This window comes from Coenobita brevimanus, chromosome 71 (assembly GCF_032717465.1).
Source record: "Coenobita brevimanus isolate Jiangsu-jjx chromosome 71, ASM3271746v2, whole genome shotgun sequence".
Taxonomy (NCBI): Eukaryota; Metazoa; Arthropoda; class Malacostraca; order Decapoda; family Coenobitidae; genus Coenobita; species Coenobita brevimanus.
Genome location: NC_137024.1, coordinates 2,307,339 through 2,318,315, shown reverse-complemented (window position 1 = coordinate 2,318,315; position 10,977 = coordinate 2,307,339). Strand labels below are relative to the sequence as shown.

General features: G+C 44.0%; 1 protein-coding gene across 1 annotated transcript; it reads right to left on the bottom strand.

Moving 5' to 3' along the window:
• Positions 1-7,957: 7,957 nt before the first annotated feature.
• On the bottom strand, positions 7,958-10,530 carry LOC145406624 (uncharacterized). The gene is given in 3 exon segments (XM_080277700.1): positions 7,958-8,548; positions 10,007-10,110; positions 10,389-10,530. Coding segments are annotated over 3 exon segments (837 nt in total).
• Positions 10,531-10,977: the final 447 nt, after the last annotated feature.

The window sequence follows — 10,977 nt, the reverse complement described above, 5'->3', positions numbered from 1 at the left end:
TGTTTCAAGGCTACATGTGTGGAGGCTAAGATTATGTATTTCTTTATTTACTTATTTATTGCCATATTAGGGATCAAAATCCACTGAGGGATGCTTTGTACGCTGTTAAAATCCGTCCCATTAACACTCAGGCTATTGTTACTCGTCCTTAGCGGAATAAAATCATCTGGTGTTAGCGGGAATAGACTACTAGAGTTGTCCCGACTATGAAAGGGGTAATGGAAGCAGTACAAACACTCATGCTCCTGTGGCTAATCTGGAGTTAGGAAATAATATAAAAGTTCCCTCGCCCTTAAGGGATATTAAAAAAATATGTATCGTGGTTCTAAACGCCCGCATATGCTCTTGAGGACGGTGATGTTAATTTCGGAAAAGCTCAAATGAAGTTGATTAAGCAGTCCATTCTCTCTCTCTCTCTCTGACACACAGACACACACACATACACACGGAGAGAGAGAGAGAGAGAGAGACTGCAAATCATTACCCCTGGCTAGTGACTACACAAGGCCAGTCTTCACCTTCCTCAACCTTCTGCATAACTGATGTACTGAGTCATAGCCAGCCAGCCGTCCACAGTACTCCCACCTCTCTGCTTAGCCTGTCCGCACCCAGTAGGGACCTAGATTGTAAATAGATGGTTGCGTGTGGGTAGTCTGGGGAAGTGTTTGGGTGCGTCCATTCTGTGTGGGTGGGTGGCCTTATCATAACAGGGGACAGTGCAAAGGTGTAGACGAGCTATCATTGACGTTATCTGAAGCATGTAATGATAAGAGGGTCCCTAATGTCCTATCATCTCTAGCCAGACTCCATAATGTGGGCTGCAGACAGGTCACGTTAATCGTAGTTTTTGCATTAAATGAGAGCCAAATTTTCGTGGCTTGGTAGTGTAGTCCTCATAATCTCATTCTTCTTTAGCTGTGACTCATTTGTTCTGCCTCTTGCGCTCTGAAACTACATAAACGGGTCCTGCTTTCTACTCATCCCCGACCCACCGCACAGCCACACCCCATATCGTGTGAGTCATGAGCCACTCACCGCCTTCGTCGTTCCCAGGGAGTGAGGGAAGATAATCCTTGTAGACTGCACAGACCTTCTTCATGGTGCTATTGATTTAAGTTCAGAAATAATTGACATCCTACCCGCAACACACACACACACACACACACACACACACACACACACACACACACACACACACACACACACTGAGAACGTTAGATTTTTACACTGTCGGTGCCTTTATAGAATGGCAAAAATTCTATCACCTTTCACCACACACACAATTAAGAAAGAAACGCGGGTTAAATATTGTTAGTGTCAAGTGAGAGAGAGAGAGAGAGAGAGAGAGAGAGAGAGAGAGAGAGAGAGAGAGAGTGAGAGAGTCCCATTTCACTGGACGCAGGAAATGCCGGTGTGGTGTGAGTTGCGTACGATGCTTATGACAAATATGAAATGTACACTACAAGAACAGCGATGGTAAGTAGGAGGTCGAGAGGGAAAAAGGTGAGGGATTTGAAACGAAGCAGTGACGTGGATATAAACACTGTGGAGGGTTGCGTTAATCAAAACAAATTACGAAGTCTACCAACGCTATGAAACGATTATGGAAATTTTACGACTACACAACGGCCTCTCCCTGCTGAATAAAATCGTCAACAGTCAATGGCAATATCAAAATCGCAGTGGGAGGGGTTGAGGATGCTGAGAGGGGAGGGAGAGAGGAAGGAGGAACTGGGGATAGGTGGTACGGGGGAGGGACATACGGGGAGCGATAGGGAAGGGGGAAGATAATAGCTTTAACCGTCACAGCACCGAACGCCACAAAGAATTTTGGTGTAAGGTTGAGATGCACCCACTTAATTTTCACATCGATTACGATATGATACAGCTTTATCAGGGTTTATCGCACAACCTTAGAGTAGATTACACCCCTCTCGCTGATTGCCGTTCTGTGTACCGTTTTTGCACCGTACTCAGGAAAGGCTAGGCTAGGTTAGATTTGTAGTTAGGTTAGGTAAGTTTGTTAGTCCGGTAAATCTGTTAGTTAGGAGAGGTTGACAGGTTAGAGAAAAACAAAAAATGGAAGAATGATCATACTGGGATAATAAAAGAGCATAGTGCATAAATGGTAGGCTGTACCGGTACAGAACAAATGTGCACTAGTCTACCCTTTCAACACCCATCCATCTCTTCTCTCCATCACCTCTACTCTTCTCCACCTCCACTCCTAATCTGTTTACACTCTCCGCATTCTTTTCGCTCCTCCACATCCTCGTATATTAACCCTCCTCCTCCGTTACAACTCTCGTAACATAACACACTCTTCCACCTTCTCTCTTCGAATAATTTACACCCCTGCACATCCTCAACAACTTTCCAACTTCATTTCTATCCTTTTCACCTCCAGCGTCCTTATAACCTTTCAGTTCCAGTCCTGATCTCTTGTACCAACGTTCACCTCTAATGTGTACCCTACCAACTCTATCGCCACTTCCTCTACAACCCTCCATATCCTCTCCTAGTCTTGCTGCCCCACACCCCTACCTCCCCCTCCCTGTAGATTCAATTCAAACGGTAGAGTGGCGGGTCGCGGGATGGAGGGAGGGAGTACTGTGGCGAGAATGGCGTGGTGTGGTGAGTGATGTGGTGCTACAGTGACGTCATCGGCTTTCCCGCCACTTCACGCTCTCCCCAGCTGCACACACACACACACACACACACACACACACACACACACACACACACACACACACACACACACACACACGTGCTATACCCACAAGATTAGTGTGTTTCTCATTGTGTTTGGTGCCAACGTGCGTGGCTGAACAAACCAATCCTGGATCCGCAGACTTTGCCACACAGACTGTAGGCATATCAAGTCCGGCTTTGCTGGGAGAACTCAATTTTGGTTGTGCCTCTGTTGTCTACGTTCTTCTCTGACCAGGTTCCGAACTTCTTCGAGATGAATGGTTCCTTTCCTGCAGAGGGCTCGCCATCGTATTCTGTCAGAGGCATTGGTGTCAAGGTCTTTTGGTGTGAGTTACAGTTCTTCAGAGTTGTCCTGATAATGGTCTTTGTATCTTTTCTTCAGTCCTGGGTTGCGACGCTGCAGGGAGTTGGTCATACAGAACCTGGCGGGAAAGGTGGTGCTCAGATATGCGGAACACGTATATACTCGACCCATCCCAGGTGCTCTTTTGGCAGCATGGTTTCTATGCTGGTTGACTTCACCCACTGGAGAATTTGTGAATGAGGGACTTTATCCTCCCGTGTGAGTCCTAGGATGCTCCGTAGGCATCCCATGTGAAACGAATCAAACTGTTTCATGCGACGCTGATAGGTAGTCCAGGATTCAGCACTGTATAAGAGGGTGGAGAGGCATACAGCTGTATATACTGATGCCTTTGTCTCGATTCTCAAGTTGGTGTTTTCAAAGACGCAGGATTTGAGACGTTCGAAAGAGGCTGAGGCGTGGTTGATTAGTGCAAGGACTTGTGCATCAATGTTAAGTTTATATGTGAGCACACTTCTATGGCAGGTAAAATTCCCCACCTGTTTTACATTTTCGGCGTTTATCTGAAATGCAAAAGGCTTTGCTGGGTTGTTTCTTTGAGATATCATTTCTGTTTTATTGACATTTATTCGGAGCTCCGTTGCATGGTAGGCTGTATATTAGGGACGATGGTAAGACTCCATTGTAGGACTTCTGGGGTATGTGCAAGGACAGCACAGTCATCAGCATATTGTAGTTTTTGGAAATGAGCCATTTCAGTCTTTGTGCATGAAGACGTCCGAGATTAAGCAAGTTACCGATTAGATGGAAATGGATTTTTATTCCATCATCAAGGTTCATTTGTTGGTTACTTAAAAGGGTGACTGCAGAGAGACAGACGTTGAAAATGACAGGAGCCACAGCACGTCCTTGCATTACTGCCCCCCCCCCACACACACACATACATTAGCAGGTAGCTCATTACATATCACCAACACACTCCAGTCTTTCCACCAGTCACTGACTTCACAGTGTACATTTCACTGCGATAGATCGATTCATGGGCATTGCTTTTAACCCCTTCGGTGCGGGAGGCCTTACCTGAGCGGAATAAAGTTGTCTGGAGATGGCAGGAAGATAACATTAAACATCATCGTAACGAAAGGATTAATATGTATCTTGCGTCTCCGTATTTAATTCCCTCCCATTTTTCCTTTTTCATGTATTACACTTCCCATTCTTTTGTACCACTGATCGCAGAAAAAATAGCGATTCAACCAGCTGTAGACTGAGGAAAGGGGATGCCAACTTATGTCCCAAATCAGTTTTCTATGTTGCATGCACCGGTACACATACATGGCGTGCTGTAAGTTAGTACATGAATATTAAGTGGTAATGTAAGCACGGTCGTAACCTGCTGATCCACCACTGCTCATAACCTGTTGATTAGTTTTCATTCGTATGTTATTTTCCATACCAAGTGGTAGTTTTAAATTCTACTGGCCTGATGCCGTATATGCAAACATTCTAGCGCTTAAATCGTGTGTTTGATTGTTTATACTTCTGTTGTTTCTTATGCATATACTGTATCAAACATTTCACAGTCGAACTAGAGAACATATTAAAGAAAAAATAAAAATAAAAAAGTTCTGGAGACATTTGATCCGGTCGAAATCGCATAAAACTAACGCTTCCACACTACTAAACAAAATCGTCTGGCATTTCCGGGAACAGAATGCTAGAGTTTTCCCGACCATATGAGAATTAATGCTACCTATATAAACACCAGGCTCCTATGACTCACTCAGGTAGATTAATCGTCAGGCATTACATGAATTTGAATACTAGAGTTGCCCTCATTATGAAAAAAATAAATAAATACAAACTGTTTCTGATGGTATATACATTTTTTTTATCCTCGAAATAATTTTAAGTTGTTTGATAAATACGGAGGCAAGTATCCGTGGCGCCGCGCTGTTTTGTTCATGGACAGGAAACAGAGGAGCGTGGCGGATGTGTGTGTGATAGGCACGCATGGCTCAGCACTCTCTCTGCTACGTTACACACAACAGCAACACTATACTGCTCACACTACAACACTTTATAACACTCCATCATTATAAGTCACCTTTTTGGACGTCTCAAGTTAAAATATACACACCACAACACTTTATAACACTCCATCATTACAAGTCACCTTTTTGGACATCTCAAGTTAAAAGTAAAGTACTGAAGAATGCCCCACTAAAGTTCAGTTGTTACCTATAAAGCCGATTTATTATTTCCCCTGGTTTTGTTGGAGGAGGACGCCTTCACGTGGTAGCACAGATATAAACGGTCGTCCTCCTGTGCCCAGTTTTTAAAAAGTACCTCAGCTTCTTCGTTAAGCTTAAAAAGAGGGATGGTGGACTGCAGAACGGTAACGTCAGTCTACAGCTCATATTGGAACAAATCGAGGACAGATAGCATCATCCCCACCACCACCACCACCACCATCACCAGCAACAACGAATTCCCTCAATGTATAGTGTATAGTGCTAGTTGTATGGAAAAATCATTGAGGTTAGAGTACATATTTATAACCAAGACTGCCTGTACTATATCCACTTTAACTTGGCCTAAAACTGCCGTCTCCCCATCTTGAGTGCCGAGCTGTAACAAGAGCTTACCATCAGAATATGTTGCTAGTCGCGAAGAAGTGCTAGGGCAGGGATGTAGACCCGTAGTATTGCGTTCTTCAGCTACTGGACCGCGGGAAATGAAGCTGCAAAATGACGAAAATCTCCGCCAGGCTAAGGTGAACGAACTGGAGGCTACACCACATCAACACATCAAAATATTTACAAACCTTTCAACTCTAGGCCGAGGATCTCATATTCACTTTACTCTTCCTTCCTCCAGACGATTTTAGGGAGCTTTAGGAAAGAGCTTTTGTTATGAAGGGGCAAAGGTTAGCTACATCTACCCCATCGAGCTCAAGCAGGCTCTCCCAAGCTGAAAATAGTCACATGAAAAAACACGTAAGTCCTCACCGTATCCACCCAGACACAACTCCCTTCACCTCGATTTCGTCATTTTCATTTTTCTTGCCATCCCAGACGATTACATTAAACTTCGAGGAGACAGCTTTTAGGCAAAGGTTCATGGAGGCTACATTTAACCCCTCCAGTCTGAAAAGTCTCTCCTAAGCCGAATAAAATCGTCTGACAATGGGATGAATGAAGAGAAGGTACAGGGTCATTGTAGAGGCGTGAACCCCACCTCTAGGAAGTATTTCATTTTTTAATTTTACTTCCTCCAGACGATTTTATTCAGCTTAAAGACATGAACAAAAGGTTAACCCCTTCACACCTAGAGGCCGTCCCTAACTTGAACAAAATCGTCTGGTGGAAGTTTGATTCAAATAGATCCGTATTTTCGTGGGGTAAGGAAGCTCCCTAGCACCTCTTCCTTAGCGATTTATTTCCAAACTACCCATTAATATCATTTTGGCTTCTTATATCGCTTTAAAATCGATATAGATTGCATGGACAACACACAAGAATACAGCAACGGAGCAGACACAGGAATAAACCGGCAAGGAAGAGGCGTTAGTAAGCTTCATGTGGTAAGATTGTGTGTAAAACTGCTTGTTCGTACTTCCATACTCACCCATACAGCAGCCAAATACTACACAATCAAGCCACATTCAATATTAAGCTGAGTGTACAATTGTGTATGTTTTTACCTTCCTTCATGTAGCAACCTAATACTTGACATCCCAGGCTGAGTGAATCTTGCAGTGAAAAAAAATACGATCTGGCTTATTTCTGACGATTTACTTCTATGGAGGTTTGTTCATCTTAAAAATTGGGTGAATGAAGTGTTCAGGGGGGATCTTACTCATTTTAACGGCAAACTAGACGTCAAAGCACTTCATTATTATCGTGAATTATTTTGTCATGTAATTTTCACTTTCAGGGTGCGCCTTCACCTGAACAGCAGAACGGAACGAGCAGAAAGCGCAAGGGCAGACCGAGCGAGCGTGGGTTAGCTGTTTTTGGCATGTTCGCGAGTGTTTGTGTTATTCCCACCTCTTTTCACAGTTGAACCATTTATCTCTGGCAGAAGGTACAGTTGGCATTAAAAGTCCTGTTGCCTCTCTCTCTCCACGATCTTAGAAATATCTGTGTGGTGGACCTGAAAAAAAAAAAAAAAAAAAATGTGGCATTAATTTGAGGCCATCAATGTAGGCTGCTCCAGATTCACCACAGATTGCATGGAGAGAAAAGCGAGAGAGGAGACAGGACTTTTGATAGCTACTGTACGTTCATTATTAGTCACCCTCTAGCAATATATAAATAAAATAAATGAAAATAAAGGGATGTTGAGAATTATTGCACTGTTAAGGCAACTGTTGGCTGGACTTCATACCACGAGTACGTCTGTTAAATAAAACGGATCCTTGTTGTCTGAAAAACAAGAAGACACCATAAGACTTTCAAGCATTAAGTAACCTTGTAAGAGGGAGAATTATGAAGGAGACAGTATTCCGAAGAGGCGTGCCTGTCAAAGATAACTCAGTGTTTTCTAGGCACAGGGAACTCGCACGCCAACATACAGATTTACTTAGGGTAGCCAAGCAGTGAGTGTGATAATCAAAGGAGCGTGCACCGCGTTGAAGCCGTAAAGTAATAAATAAGGTAGCACTAAAACATTAATGTTGTAATAACAGGGATTTCATTAAAGTGTTGGTATACGTAAATATTATATGCGCCTGTTGGTGCAAGATGCCCCAATGATGTATGTAGGAAATGAAGTAAACGAGCTTTATGTAATGGAAACAAGTATGCAGTATAATATTAAGAATACAGTTAACTATTGCAGCCCAGTTGAAAAGCAATTGTGACTGGGTATCTACATGGGTGAGAAATGGAGTTTGGTGAGGAGTGGGTGCAAAAAAATGAGTGGATTTCGTATGTTTCAGGGGAAGGTGTGGAGTTTGGTGAGGAATGGGTGCAAGAAATGAGTGGACTTAGTATGTTTCAGGGGAAGGTGTGGCGTTTGGTGAGGTGTGGGTGCAAGAAATGAGTGGACTTAGTGTATTTCAGGGGCAGGTGTGGATTAACATGAACCAGGTGTAGGGATACTGGAGGCTGAGGTGGGACATACAGAAGAAAGTCTGGCTTCCATGTCAAACTGCCCCATGTCAGCACTAAAGAGTGTGTTGTTGATCAGGTGTTGCACTATGGACCTCGTTTTTGTACTGTAGTTCCTTAATTTGTTAGCCACATGTTGGCCAAAGACGTTACACTCATCTTGTTGAGAAGAAACACTTGCAGCGACACCTTTTATGATGTTCAGAGTTTCGTCCAGGCGTGGGTCATCATTTAACTTGGCTTTCTTTCGCTTCGTCTGTTTATTTGTCTTGGTATCTGGTGGTGGGATGAATACCTGGGTGGCGTCGTCACTGTCGTTTCCATCAGTATGCGTAAGTGTCAGTACTTTGATGTCGTCAGCTGCTGTGTCCTGTTGGTTCGTTGTCTCGTCGGTGTCACCATCCGGAGGCTCATCCTGAAACACAGACAATAATTAAGCTACAGTATAACTCTGCAAATAAGATTACTACCAAAAGAAGTTGAACAGACACACAACCATAAACACACAGTATGCAGTACAATGCTTGCCTCAGCTTAGTTTTAGATGCGGAAACATCCTTTGGAGTGGCCCCACAGAGGGTGGTCCTGTCTGTCTGTCTGTATGTCTCTCACTTAACTATTTCGGACTCAGGGCGTTTCACCCCCGTAGACTTTAACGAAGTAACATCACACCACACCGCACCATGCCACACCCTCTCACACCGCACCACACCATCCCAAGTGCACTTTGGGAAGCGCTCTGAAGCTTCGCATCTAGTGCTTTTGTACTTTCTTTTCAGGTTTGATCAGCACCCAATCTCAAGAAGAAATATAGTTCCCTCACTGTCGTGGTGCAGTAGACAGGAAACATGTCATCGTTTAAGCCCCATTTCATAGCATCAGTGATTTCTATAGCAGCCTATAATTACAAGCCTAATTTCAGCACCGTTTTGTTTGTATTCGTAGACGCGGAGTACAACTATACGAGTATTTGTTCGTGGCAAGGGCTAATCTTACTGTGGTGTCTTTAAACACACCCAGCTCCGCAGTGCTGTATTGCCTGCGTAGGGTGATGCCATGCATAACTGTGGCCGACAGTGCGTCCCTGAAAGGGGAATAAGGTGAAAAAGTATCAATACACATCAGTCATGCAAGAGGATTAGCTGAGAATACCTTTAGAATCCCACCTTCAGTTTTCCGAGTGCACAGAAAAGCCATGCTTTTAAAGCCAGAAAGGCACAAGTTGTTGTCATAGCAACTGCTTGTGTGGACACTTTTCTTAGAAGAAATCGGACTCTGGAAATGTTTGCACGCCTAATGGAATCTTGAACATAGCGACGAGGAAGATATTTTTGTGCAGGCACGACGATAGTAACAATTAGTACTCTCCCACCCCCAGCAAAGTCACCTTTTGCTGTCTTCATCCTACCTTCACTGCTTCCAGCTTTCGGTGCTATTTTACCAAGAAATGAATGAGTCATTCGCTTGTCCAAACTTTGTCAGCGGAGGAGGTACTGAATATTGCACTCCAGTATATCCGGCGATTGGAAAGCATTCTGAAATGTCATCCCAAGAACGTTATCACGGAAATCAGCGAACACACGCACAAAGTGATGCTCTGGGCCAATACGTTTCGAGAAACAGGATGTGTATGTGACGGAAAGTACAGGAGGAAGTGGTAAGTTACAGCACTTATGTGCTTTAAGTTACCGGTATTTCACGTGAGAATGTTATATGCACAGTTATTTACCTTTATTTAAATTGGTAAAGACATCTATAGGACGTGGTAACGTTAATAGCCGATTGGCATTTTTCTTGTGCTTATAAAAACTCGTAATTCATGTTTTATTGTAATGCAGCAAACATTTCAAACTGTGTCTACTCATTTACTCACCTCCATGGTATTCTGACTAACTCTGAGTTCATCCCTCTCTAAAAGAAACGACATCCGCTTGAAGGCGTACCATTTCGACACGTACTGGTACACTTCATGTGCACCTGTAAGAAAAAAGATAATTCTGGTAGTTACTAGTGTGTGTGTGTGTGTGTGTGTGTGTGTGTGTGTGTGTGTGTGTGTGTGTGTGTGTGTGTGTGTGTGTGTGTGTGTGTGTGTGTGTTTAACGCATTATTTTCAATCACATCAGTTTGACGTTTCGTAGTTAATGACTAATCAAGTTTACCTTTACCATTGCCGATGATCTTCCTTCCCTTTGCTCTTTCCCTCCTGAAACTGGCAAGCAGACTTTCCATTTTCTTCCTTGCTTCCTCTATCGTACAGTCCATAGCGTAGGCAATGTCCACCCAGCTATCATGCTTCCTGACTTTACTGTAGTACTGGCTATGCAGATTATTCCACAGCTCCGGATGCTTCTCATATTCATCCAGCAAGGCTAAACACTTCTCCCTGTCCCACTCCATAACACACAGCACATCAACCACCGCGAACACCTCAAACACTGCCAGCACCCCCCCTTACGGCGCACCACCAAGCAACTGATTCCCTTTTAGCAGTGAGCACGCACCACGACAAGCCTTGGAGAACAGTCGGCACGCTCCGCTCGGCTCGGCTCGGCTGGGAGGCGCGCCCTTATTGGCCGAATACCGCTCGGCACATTTTGTTTTAGTTCGTTTGGGCTTACAGGGCTTAAGGCGCACCTAACATCCGCTCAGTTTCGTTCTGGTGTGTGTGTGTGTGTGTGTGTGTGTGTGTGTGTGTGTGTGTGATAAACAAGCATCCTCATACACGCCTCAACCTCTTCAGTATAATACCGTCTTTCATACTGACTTCTTGCTCTCTCTAGACAGTTATATTTTGCCGGGAAGACTAGACAGAGCCTGCACAAATCCCATAAATCCGTTGGCGTG